This window comes from Poecile atricapillus, chromosome 6 (assembly GCF_030490865.1).
Source record: "Poecile atricapillus isolate bPoeAtr1 chromosome 6, bPoeAtr1.hap1, whole genome shotgun sequence".
NCBI classification, from domain to species: Eukaryota; Metazoa; Chordata; class Aves; order Passeriformes; family Paridae; genus Poecile; species Poecile atricapillus.
This window is the reverse complement of record NC_081254.1, coordinates 5,856,631-5,868,535: the sequence shown is the minus strand read 5'-3', so window position 1 is coordinate 5,868,535 and position 11,905 is coordinate 5,856,631. Positions and strand designations below refer to the sequence as shown.

The 11,905-nt window shown below is 55.5% G+C and overlaps 1 protein-coding gene across 2 annotated transcripts; it reads right to left on the bottom strand.

Moving 5' to 3' along the window:
- Window positions 1–735: 735 nt before the first annotated feature.
- Window positions 736–11,728, bottom strand: LOC131580616 (early activation antigen CD69-like). 2 transcript variants are annotated; one of them, XM_058842020.1, is made up of 6 exons: window positions 11,628–11,728; window positions 1,976–2,478; window positions 1,526–1,621; window positions 1,255–1,424; window positions 970–1,070; window positions 736–877 (listed from the first exon to the last, which is right to left on the bottom strand). In XM_058842020.1, the coding sequence occupies exons 2-6, from the start codon at window positions 2,370–2,372 to the stop codon at window positions 760–762; spliced, it is 882 nt and encodes a 293-aa protein (XP_058698003.1). In that variant the 5' UTR covers window positions 2,373–2,478; window positions 11,628–11,728; the 3' UTR covers window positions 736–759. The 2 variants fall into 2 exon arrangements, with proteins under 2 accessions (XP_058698003.1, XP_058698002.1); XM_058842019.1 differs by lacking the exon at window positions 11,628–11,728 and having other exon boundaries at window positions 1,976–2,595.
- Between the last annotated feature and the right edge of the window lie 177 nt (window positions 11,729–11,905).

Here is an 11,905-nt window from a genome sequence, read left to right as displayed (position 1 = left end):
ATGGGAAGGTCCCTATCAAGTACTGATCACTTGATAACACTTTGAACTACTGGAGCCGCCTGTCCGTGGAGCCGGACCCACCATGGGGCCGGGTCATGGTGGAGTGAATTCTCACAGGGATTATTGGGCTGGGCTGGGCCTGGCCAGGTGCCTGGGGCCAGCAAAACCTCCCTGTCCCTCTCCTCCTCACCCTGGGCAGGCAACAGAACACATCAGGAAAGGCTGCAGGGTGTCCAGAAAGGCAGTGAGAGATCTCTCACCCATCATGGGCATAACAGACTAAAGAATTAATAATATACTTTTATATTTTATTTATTATAATAATTATATTTTAAGTAACATAATATTTTATAATATAAATAATATAATTAATAATATAATTTATTATTAAAAAGATCAGAAGTAAAAAATGATAACTACACCAAATCCTATAAAGCACCTTCCCCACAAGGCAGACAGACAGAGAGACCATTCTTCCCAGTCAGGTGCCCGATGCCAAAAGTGGGATTTCCCATTTGAGCTTGCTGTGTCATGAGGGCAAGCCACTCACTGCAGGGAGCATCGGTGGCAGGAGGTATTGCCGAGATTTTTCCTTTGCACAGCCAGGCCAGCGTTGGCAGTGGGGATGAAGAGGCACTGAGGTGACCCTGAGAGAAAGTGCAAGGCACAGGGTGCAGCTGAGAAAGGACAGCCCAATGTGGGGCTGAGAGCTGAAGCTGTGACTGCCCAGCATGGAGAAGGTCCTTTCTCCACCCTCTGTCACAGGGGAGGAGTTTGGGCCATGCTGCAGAGATACGGCTGCTCGTTGGAGCAGTCCGCACTCCTGAATTTATCGTCGGCCAGGTACACGCACTCTGAATTGCCGAGGACAGGAACCCTGCAAGGAGGAGCAGAGACGGCGCTGGCTCCCAGGGGAACACTCTGTGCCCCTGTCCTCCCCCATGCCCTGCCCGGCTCCCCAGCACTCACCAGGAGCTGAAGTTGCTGCCGTCCACCCACTGCAGGTGCTCGCCCCGTCTGCGCAGCCCCAGCCAGTAATCGGTGTTCCCGCGGAGCCGGAAGAACCAATGCTGCCACGGAGAGAGGAGTGGGAGCTGATCCGGCCCCTCGGGGGGACCCCTGCACCGTGGGGCTCCTTCCCTGCAGGGCCCTGGCACAGAGCTGCAGCCCCTGCCCTACGAGCACCCAGCCCGGCCCGGGAGCACGCCCAGGCTCCCCTCAGCCACCCCACAGCACCCGCAGCCCCTCACTCACCATTTCCTCATGCTTGAGAATGGCCAGGGAGGCCCCCAGCTCGGAGCACCGCTCCTGACCCTGCTCCCAGGTGCCGTGGTCCCTTGAGAAGTAGTAGCAGGTCCCGCAGTAGCCAACCCAGCCACAGGGACAGCCCTGCACAGGCACAGGTGGAACTGGAGCCTGTCGTGCTGGAGGGGGAAGAGGAGAAGCTGTGAGGATTCCCCTCTGCAGAGAACAGGGACCCCTCATGCCCCGAGGGGCTGGGCCCAGGCTGCTGCCCCTCCCTTACCTGACAGCACAGCCAGGCTCAGCACCGCTGTCAGCACCGCAGTCAGCAACACAGAACTCACCCAAATGGCCACAGGATGGGACCAGAACCGCTTGCCTGGATCAGAAAAGAGAAACAGAGCCAGCCTTCGAATCTGTTCACCCAATACCTTGGGAGCACAGGAGGGACCCCCTCAGCCAGTCTGCCCCTCACTCAGCTGGCAGTGAGAGAGCCAAGAGCCTGCACACAGCCAGGGACACAGGGCTGGGGACAGCCAGGGACACAGGGCTGGGGACAGGCTGCAGCAGGAGACCTGCACGGGCTTGGGGGCAGCTGGGGCTGTTCTTTCCAGCCACTGATGGGGCCGAGCAGAGCACGAGGCCTCGTCCAGAAATGGGGAAACAGCCACACACCTGCCAGCTCTGTCCTGGGGAGGTGACACTGTCCCCTCCCTAGAGGCCCTGCACTCACCCAGCAATCTTCTGAGGATTCTTTTGTGGACATTGCCAGCTGCTGATGTGCCCTGGGAACCCAGGGGCTCCCTCACACTCCCATCGTTACTGCAGAATCCATTCTCCGCATCTTCCCTCACTTCACACTCTAAAGTGGCATCCTCCGGCGTAGGACAAGCGGCTTCTTGCGCCCCAGGCAAGTGTGCAACCCCGGCTGCTGGCCCCTCCTGGAGGTGCAGCAGCTCCTTCACAATCCCATGAACCGAGCAGAATTCACTCTCCTCCAGCTCGCAGCCGGCATCTCTCTGCCTGGAACATACAGCACCTTGATCCCGAGCCTTCACGGGTGCCAAAATCGTCCTTCGGAGATCGGCCTCGGCAACAGCTTTACACCCACGGGGAGCGGAAAGGGACATGATGAGAGGTCACTGCCGCTCCCGGACCTGCGGGACACCGAGGCTCAAGAGGACGCTGCCAGCTCAGTCCCGCGCCGTCTCCACTCCCCGGACGCTGCTGCAGCACCTGCGGAGACAAGCGCAGCCTCCAGGAGTTCTCCGCTCCCCACGGCCCCGGCCGCTCTGGCTCTGCAGCCGCCCCAGCCCAGCTCCGGGCGGGGACAGGCGGGGACAACGCCGCGGAGCTGCCGAATTGCCGGCCCAGGGCAGCTGCGGCTCGGAGCCCGCCTCCCCAGGGGGAAGAACCAGCAGCCCCGGGCTGCTCAGGAACGTGCCCCGCACCCCCTGCCCCGGCGGCTTGGAGCCCGGGGACCCCGAGCGCCGGCACAGCCGCTTCGGCTCCCTGCCCGCGAACAGGGAGCGGCTCCTCGCAGAGAAGGCAGCGCCAAGAAGCCCCCAGCCCGAAGCAGGCAGGATGCGGCGCCTTCGCCTCCACTCGGCCCGTGCAGTGCTCGGGACTCTGAGACACCTTCAAGTTCATCCCGTCCCAGCCCTGAGCCGGGCAGGGACACCTCCCGCCTGAGCAGCGGCGCCCAGCCCGGCACCGCACGGCCGGCAACTCTGCCGGGCACGGAGCGGCCACCTCCGTCCGACACGCGGAGCAAGCGGGATGAGCCATCGCGGCTGGGGCGCCGGCTCCTCGCCAGGGTGTGGGGGCGAAGGAAACCGCCGGTCCCGAGGTCCTGGCTTTACCCTGGAGAGAAGACACTTCTAAGAGAAAAGTGTCACTCCCAGAGGTCTTTGAGTTAGTTACCTTAAACTGTTACACCCCATTGGTGTTCCCCCCTGCCGTCCCACCCCGATACATGTATCCCGGTCTCCCCCCACCCCTCTCTTTCCCTATAAATACCCCGAGTTTTACCCTCTTCGGCGGAATAGCTGTTGCCGGATCCCTTCGCTAAAAGCTCTGCCTGAATAAAGGCTGGTGCTTGGCGGAACGCCAGAATAGCTTTCCTATCCCTTCTTCCCTGTTGCCTGCACGCCGCCGCTGAGCCAAGCCGCACGTTCTGGGTTGAAATCACTCGCCAAGCTGAAGACGCATCTGCGCTTCTGGCCAGCCCTTTTCAGGGCTGCTTCTCCGAGGAAGTCACGGTGCTCCAGCCCCCTCCATCGGCGCGGCAACCGGCGCCGACCGCGGGGCATTCCAACAAAGCAGCCCTGAAGAAAGCTCCCACCTGCAGTTTTAACTGCGGAGCGAGTCGCTGTTTCGAGCTGCCGCCCCTCGAGGAAGCCTCCTTGTGTTTTAGCAAGAGGCTATCCACGAGGCTTCGACCGGGACCCTCGACTACCATCTGGGGCAAGGAAGAAGAGCCCCTGAGGACCGGCCGACCAGGTGACCACCCACCCAGCAGCTTTTTGTTTGCCTGCCGGCATGTGCCGAAGAGAAATTGTAAGTCGATCCCGTGAAGGGTTTTTCGGGCTTTTTTCTTTTTCTTTGCTGTTTTACTGCTGGGCGGGGAATGAGTAAAGATGGGAAATCAGTCCTTGACGTTGAGGCTGACCCCAGCTGAGAGGGACTTTTACATCCAAGTTGTGAGTACCCTAAAAGCGGGAAATTTTAAGTTTTCTAAAGGGGATTTAAAGAGATTTATTCATTGGGTTTTTAAACATTTAAGATTAATGTGGATTCTGCTAAATCGGGAATTTTTTGGGATAATGTGGGGAGAAAGTTATATACCGTTCAAGCAAAGGGCGATTTTTCTGTTGCAAATTTTTTTCCTGTCTTTCAAAATATTATTTTTTCCTTGGAAAAAGAGGGGAAAAAAGAAGAGGGAGTTTCAGGTCCCCAGTTGAACCCCCCATCCCAGTCAACCTCTCCAAGTGTCCCTAAACCCTCTTCCCTATCTGAGAGCCAGTCGGCGGGTGGACATTGCCCCCGGGCACAGGGCTGCTGCCGTCTCCCTGACACCCCCCCACCGTCTCTCTACCCGCACCAGGGTGGCAGTGGCCATGCCGCTCTGGGTCTTTCCCCTACCCTCTCTCCTATGCCCTCACACCCGGTTGTGTCCCTCCCAGTTCCTAGCGTTAGCACAGATGGTGCCGGCAGTGTGGCCAGCCCCGCCATTTTGTCCCATTCACACCCCGGTTTTCCTGCCCTCGATGCCCAAAATGGCCACTTTCCCGCCTTCACCCCTTCTCTTCCTGCCGCGTCCTGCTCCTCCTCCCCCCCCACTGCGTCGTTGGGTGTAACCGCGTCGGGCCCTCCCCCATTCATCGGGAAACCTCTCCCCATCGCGGGCCCCGCTCCTGTCCCTTTGTGCCCGGGCCCCGTCCCCAGCGGCGCGCCCGCTCCAGGATCCCTGTGCCCCGGAGGTCGGGACGGCTCCGCCCGGAGCGGGGCCACCCTGGCCTTCCCACCTGGCCACAAAAGGGCCAACTCGAGGTACACGAGCCGGCCCCACGCTGCCACCAAGCGCCCCACATCTCCACTAGGAGATGAGAGCAGTGAATCTTCTTATTCAGATTCTGAGTATGAAGACCCCTGGGCTGAGGTGCAGAGGGAAGCCACACGGGCGGGGAACTCAGCTCTGTCCCAGAAAATACTTGCCTTTCCTGTAATAATGCAGAGAGACAGGGCAGGGGCACAAGTTGCTGCATGGGAATCCCTTCACTATAGGGAACTGCAGGAACTTTGTAAAGCTGCCGAGGAACATGGCAGGGGTTCACATTTTTTTAAACACTTGCTGGAAGCCTCCTTCTCTGCCCATGTAATGGTCCCGCATGACATCAAAAATATTATGAACTGCCTCCTCTCCCCAGCAGAGTACATGTTATGGGAGAGGCAGTGGAAGAAACATTTAAAACAATTGGCAGATGTTTATGCTAAAGATGCCAACAGACCTAATTTTACTTTAGAGCAATTAACAGGAGAAGGAGATTTTCAAAAGCCCTGAGATCAGGCCTGGGCTCTGCCTGAAGCAGCTTTACAGGATATAGCTGATGCTGCCAAGACTCTTTTTACCACCCCTGATGATAAAGTGCCAACGCAGTGCTTCACCAATATTAAGCAATATTGAGTCTTTTATTAAGTATATTGATAAGTTAAAAGTGGCCATTGAAAAGCAAACAGAGAGCCCTCAGGTGCAAAAGGAATTATTAGTAAAAATAGCAATGGCCAATGCTAATTCAGAGCGCAAAGCGGTTTTGCGAGCCCTCCCACCAGACCCAGAACCAACCATAGATCAGACGGTTGAAGCCTGCACCAAACACTCCTCTGCCTCAAGTGAGAATACTGTGACACTTGCAGTGGCTAAGGGAGTGGCAGAGGCGATATCTGGAGCTCATGCTGCAGACCCCAACACAAATCGTTGTTTTAATTGTGGCCAGCCTGCACATTTTTTCAAAGACTGTCCGGAGAGACATTCTATACAACCGCCAGCCCACCAACGGTTCCCCAGACAGAACTGGCGTTCAGGAAACTTCAAGCAGAGCGCGGAACAGCCCCGCGCTCCGACATCAAACCAAATGCCGCACCGCTCCACCCCTCCTGCCAAACCAACCATCCTGCCTCCACGGGGACCCCGATATCAAACCCAGCAGGTGGAGCGCTTCAGATGGGAACCCAGCGCCAATTGGTAACTAGACTCTCTTTACATATGAAGGGTGACTGTATTTACACAATCCCCACAGGGAAACGTGGACCTCTGTCGCACTGAAAACTCAGCTTCTGAGCTTGCTAACATAGTTTTCTAAGGTCTTTCCCAGGACAGTAACTGTAAACATAGATATGTGTACATTCTTTCTGTTACACGTCTTGTGAGGGGCATCTGTCATGGCCAGTGCAGTGAGAAAGTGTTATCCTGACCATCCCATCCCTGGCTGTGGTCAGAAGCCTATAAATCCTGGGAGGAAAAATAAACTCTTCTTCTTTTCACCACACCTCGACTTGTGACCGTGTGATCTATTCATCTTCAGCAGCAACAGACCACCAGGCAGTCCCTCCAACATCTTAATGCTTGGGGATCCAACCAACTCTCCAGGACAAATTCATATGGTTCCTGAGGTTCAGACTATATACCCTGGAGATGAAATTTCCATCTTCCTGACCTGCATAGACCCTCCTTATTATTTAAAGGAACAGACTCCTGTGGCACAGGCCTTTTTACTTCCTAGTGACTGCCCAGAACAGGTTCCCCTCAACCCCAGCGCTATGTGGACACAGGTTGTGGGCTCCAGCAAACCCATCGTGGACTGTAGCCTGTTTTGTTATGGGGAAAGGATTCAGTGCCCAGGAATGCTAGACACTGGAGCAGATGTTACCATCATCGCTCGCTCCGAGTGGCCAGACAATTGGGAATTACAACCTGTGGCAGGCATGATTTCAGGAATTGGAGGGATGACAGCTTCCATGAGGAGCAAGCGTAATATTGTCACTGAAGGACCTGAGGGTCAAATGGCAACCATCAGGCCATTTGTGGTGAGAGCACCAATCACCCTCTGGGGGAGGGATCTCCTGTCCCAATGAGGGGCTTCTCTGTGGATTCCCAGCAGGGATTTTTAGTGGGGGTCACTGAGAAGCACACCACACCTACCATTCCCCAACTCATCTGGAAACAGCACCATCCAGTGTGGGTTGATCAGTGGCCCCTATCTGAGACCAAACTGCGCGCACTGGAAGCTCTCATAGAAGAGCAGCTTGCCAAGGGCCACATCACTGAGACCAATAGCCCTTGGAACTCCCCTGTCTTTGTCCTACGCAAACCTGGCAAGGACAGGTGGAGACTCCTTCATGACCTCCAGAAGATCAACGATGTAATTGAAGACATGGGCCCCCTCCAGCCTGGCATGCCCTCCCCTTCAATGCTCCCTCGAGATTGGAAGCTGGCTGTCATTGACATCAAGGACTGTTTTTTCAACATAGACCTCCATCCTTGGGATGCCCCCAGATTTGCATTCTCGGTTCCCTCTCCAAATAGACAAGCACCTTTAAAAAGATACCATTGGCTGGTCCTTCCTCAAGGGATGAAAAATTCTCCTACCAGCTGCCAATGGTAAGTGGCCCACATTCTGTCACCTGTCAGGACCCAGTTCCCAGATGCCGTCATTCTCCACTACATGGATGACATCCTGGTTTGTGCTGCTGACAATGACTATCTGCACCGGACTTTTCAAAAAACTATCCAGACAATTGAGGACGCTGGATTTGAGATCCGTGAGGACAAGATCCAGCACACCTGCCCTTGGACCTACCTAGGACTCCAGATCCGTGAGCGGACCATCGTGCCCCAGCAGCTGAGCATCAAAGATGACCCCAAGACCCTGCGGGACTTGCATCAGCTCTGTGGGTCCATCAACTGGATACGCCCTCTGCTTGGGGTAACAACAGAAGTCCTTGCACCCCTCTTCAACCTGCTCCGTGGCAGTGAGGCCCTCGATTCACCACGCTCCCTCACGCTGGAGGCCCAGGAATCCATCACCAAGGTCCAGGAGGCCCTGTCTTCGCGGCAAGCTCACCGGTATGAGCCTGGCCTGCCCTTCCAGCTGGTTATCCTGGGTAAGGCCCCGCGCTTACACGCGCTCATTTTTCAATGGGACATGGCATTGAAGGATCCACTCCTTATCATCGAGTGGATCTTTACACATAACCAGCCCACTAAGACTATCACCACTCAGCAGGAAATCATGGCTGAACTCATTAAAAGAGCTAGAGTCCGTCTCCACACTCTTGCAGCCTGTGAGTTCACCTGCATCTTCCTCCCATTGGCAACAGGAAGTTTGGAGCCTTTGCTCCAAACCAATGAGAACCTTCAGTTTGCTCTCGATAGCTATTCAGGCCAAATTTCTATACACCCACCTGGCCACAAACTTTTCAAAACTACATTTAATCTGGTTCCCAAATTATTACAGAGCAAAACACCGCTCCAGGCTCTGACAGTTTTCACAGATGGCTCAGGGAAATCCCACAAGTCAGTCATGACTTGGAAGGACCCCAGGACACAGAAATGGGAGTCTGATGTCCAAGTGGTCGAGGGATCACCATAGATTGCTGAATTAGCAGCCGTTGTCAGAGCTTTTGAGAAATTCCAAGAACCTTTCAACCTGGTGACTGATTTGGCTTATGTGGCTGGAATAGCTATGAGAGCAGAACACGCATTTCTGAAAGAGGTCTCTAACCCAAATTTATACCAATTGCTTTCTGAATTAACATATCTTATCTCCCACAGAAAGCAACTTTACTATGTCATGCATGTGAGGGCGCACACCGACCTCCCAGGTGCCACTGCCAAAGAAAACAGGAGGGCAGATGCCTTAGCCATGCCTGCTGGAGCAGCCAATGTCCCTGACATTTTCACACAAGCGAAATTGTCCCACCAGTTCTTCCACCAAAACGTGCCTGCACTGATGAGAATGTTCAGACTAGCCAGAGACCAGGCTAGAGCAATAGTTGCCACCTGTCCTAATTGCCAATCGTTCCAAATACCTGTTGTTAACTCCAGGGTTAACCCCCGAGGACTTAACAGCTGCCAGATATGGCAAACCGATGTCACTCATGTCCCATCCTTCGGGAGAGTCAAATACGTACATGTCTCCGTAGACACCTTCTCTGGTGCAGTGTTTACCTCAGCCCATGCAGGAGAAAATGCCAAGCACACCATCCGACATTTTCTCCTTGCGCTTGCTACCCTGGGAGTCCCAGAACAAACTAAAACAGACAATGGACCTGCTTACACCTCTCACAGATTAAGAGACTTTTTCAATCAGTGGAGAGTGAAACACACCACAGGCATTCCTCATTCCTCTACAGGGCAATCAGTAGTGGAGAGGACCCACCAAAACCTGAAGAGTCCTTGATCACCAGCGGGGAGGAACAGAAATCATTCCTCCCATTGAGAGGCTCTGTAAGGCTCTGTATGTCATGAACTTTCTAAATTGCTCAGCTACAGAGCCTAACCCCCCTGTAATTTGGCACTTCTCTAATTCAACTCATGCCAAACTCAGGGAGAAGCCGCCGGTGCTGATCAAGGATCCTGAATCGCAACAGACATCAGGACCCTTCCCACTGATTACCTGGGGGAGAGGGTATGTGTGTGTGTCCACACCATCAGGACCTAAGTGGCTCCCAGGGAAAAATGTAAAACCTTATTTAAGCCCTACAAACCCTGCACCAGATTCAGAACTTTCAAAGTCTCCTGAGACCCACACAGGTCCAGAAAAACAGCAGTCCACTGCAGCCTGGAAACGGAGACGTCCTCGGAGTCCACAGAACCGACCTGCCACCAGACCAACAACCAGACAGAGGCCAAACCGTCCTGCTACCAGAGCTGCAACGAGACGACTGCCAACGTCACGCCTGACACCGTGACAGTACACAAGTCTTCTTAACTCCCTCCCCCTCCCTTTTCCTTCTCCCCCTTCCCCTTCTTGCCCTCGTTGCCTAGCCCAAATTGCCAATTTGCACCAAAATGCACCTCTGTGCTGCTGCTGGTGTCGGGTCATGTGTCCCCAACACACAGAATAACCTTGCTTATAATTGTTTTTTTTTAAAGAGGGGGGAGACTGGAGAGAAAGGGAAAAAAGAAAATAGCCCCCCCCCCCAAAAAAAAGTCAGAGCTAATCTTTTATGTCCTGTTACAGAATATGGAGAGCAAAACCATCCTTGAGTTCCTGACGTTCCTAACAATCTGGATGCTCCTGAAAACATCAGCTGTGGATGCCTGGCTGGTAGCACAGCCCCAGGAGAACGTGTGGCTCACCCTCGCAAAGATGCTCCAACAAGACCACATGTGCTTGTCCATGGGCAGCACCACCACCCCTCTAGACCTTTTGCTCCTGGCCCATGGACACAGATGTGAGGAAATTAATGGACTGTGCTGCTTTGACCTCTCCAGCCCCAGTGAAGGCATCCACGCCCTCATCCAGAGACCCGAACACGCGGTCCAGGAACTCCAGACTGAAAAGAAGCCCCAGTGGCTTGAGGAACTTTTTGGGAGCTAGGGACTCAAAGGATAGATTGCCTCCCTCCTCAAAAACGTTTTTAAGTTTTCTTGAGTATTATTTTCCTCTGTATGTTTTCATGTGTCAAGTTATTAGCCAAATTTCTGGGAGATGCCCTTTTAATAAGTAAAGAAAGGGGAGTTGTGGGGGCCAGGGAACCCACTGGCTCCCTGATCCTGGCTCTCCCCTGGAGGCAAGACACCTTGCAGTCAGAGAGAGATGTATCGCTCCCAGGGCTCTTTGAGTTAGTTATGTTAAACTGTTGTGCCCCATTGGTGTTCCCCCTGCCATCCCACCCCGATACATGTAACTCGGGCTCCCCCCCCCGCCCCTCTCCTCCCCTATAAATATCCCGGGTTTTCTCCTGTTCTGGAGATTAGCTGTTGCTGGCCCCCTTTGCCAAAGCTCTGCCTGAATAAAGGATAGTGAGTGGCGGAACGCTAGACCAAATTTCTCATCCCTCCTTCCTGTGTCGCCTGCCCGACGCCGTTGAACTGAGCTGGAAGAGCTGCGCTGGAAGAACCAAGATGGAATCACTTGCCTGCCTAAAGTCGCCTGGGTGCTTCGGCCCAGCCCTTTTCTGGGCTGCTTTCAGCCGACAAGAGGGAGAGACACACACAGGGAGAGGAGGGCGAGACACAGGGAGAGAAGGGCGGCAGGAGGGAGAGACAGGGAGAGGAGGGCGGCAGGAGGGAGAGACACAGGGAGAGGAGGGCGGCAGGAGGGAGAGACACACCGGGAGAGGAGGGCGGGACACACCGGGAGAGGAGGGCGGGACACACCGGGAGAGGAGGGCGGGACACACCGGGAGAGGAGGACGGCAGGAGGGAGAGAGACACATGGAGAGGAGGGCGGCAGGAGGGAGAGACACCGGGAGAGGAGGGCGGCAGGAGGGAGAGACACAGGGAGAGGAGGGCGAGACACACAGGGAGAGGAGGGCGAGACACACAGGGAGAGGAGGGAGGCAGGAGGGAGAGACAGACACAGGGAGAGGAAGGCGGCAGAAGAGGAGTCGCACACACGCGCTTCGTCCCAGTCCTTTTCTGGGCGGCTTCTCCAGGGAAGTCGCGGCGCTCTGGCCCCATCCGACGCCACGGCACCAGAGATCCGCGGCAAGGAGGAGACCGAGGGCAGAAGCTCCCTCCGCCATCTCAGGCCAGGGGGGGACACGGCGGAACCCGGCACAAGGAACTCGCCAGACCCCCCGCCTTCCCCCCTCACCGCGGCCCCCTCCGCCCGCAGCGAGCCCAGAGCTGGGGCACAACCGAGCGCCGGTCGTACCTGTGCTGGAGCCGCCTCCGAGCTCCGTCACCGCCACCTGGCCGGGCTCCGGCCGCGCTCGTCGCTCTGTTCTCCCCCGCTGTGAGACCGGCGTACCAACCCGTAATCTCCGTGTACCCACACCGGACTGCTCTGACTCATTCAATCCAGGGCGTTAAACACCAGGCTCACAGGTGACGTCGCGGCCGTTCTGACCAATCAGCGAGTGGGGGGGGACCGCAGCGTGTCGGGCCACAAACAGGAGGGGAGGGGAACGCATTGGGGCCAGGGGAGCGATA

Excerpts from the sequence above, each read along its gene's own strand:
- LOC131580616 (XM_058842020.1), bottom strand. The coding sequence starts at position 2,372 with ATGTCCCTTTCCGCTCCCCGTGGGTGTAAAGCTGTTGCCGAGGCCGAT. Across the intron at positions 1,622-1,975 it reads AATCCTCAGAAGATTGCTGG|GCAAGCGGTTCTGGTCCCAT; the intron begins GTGAGTGCAGGG and ends TTTCTGATCCAG. Across the intron at positions 1,425-1,525 it reads GAGCCTGGCTGTGCTGTCAG|CACGACAGGCTCCAGTTCCA; the intron begins GTAAGGGAGGGG and ends TTCCCCCTCCAG.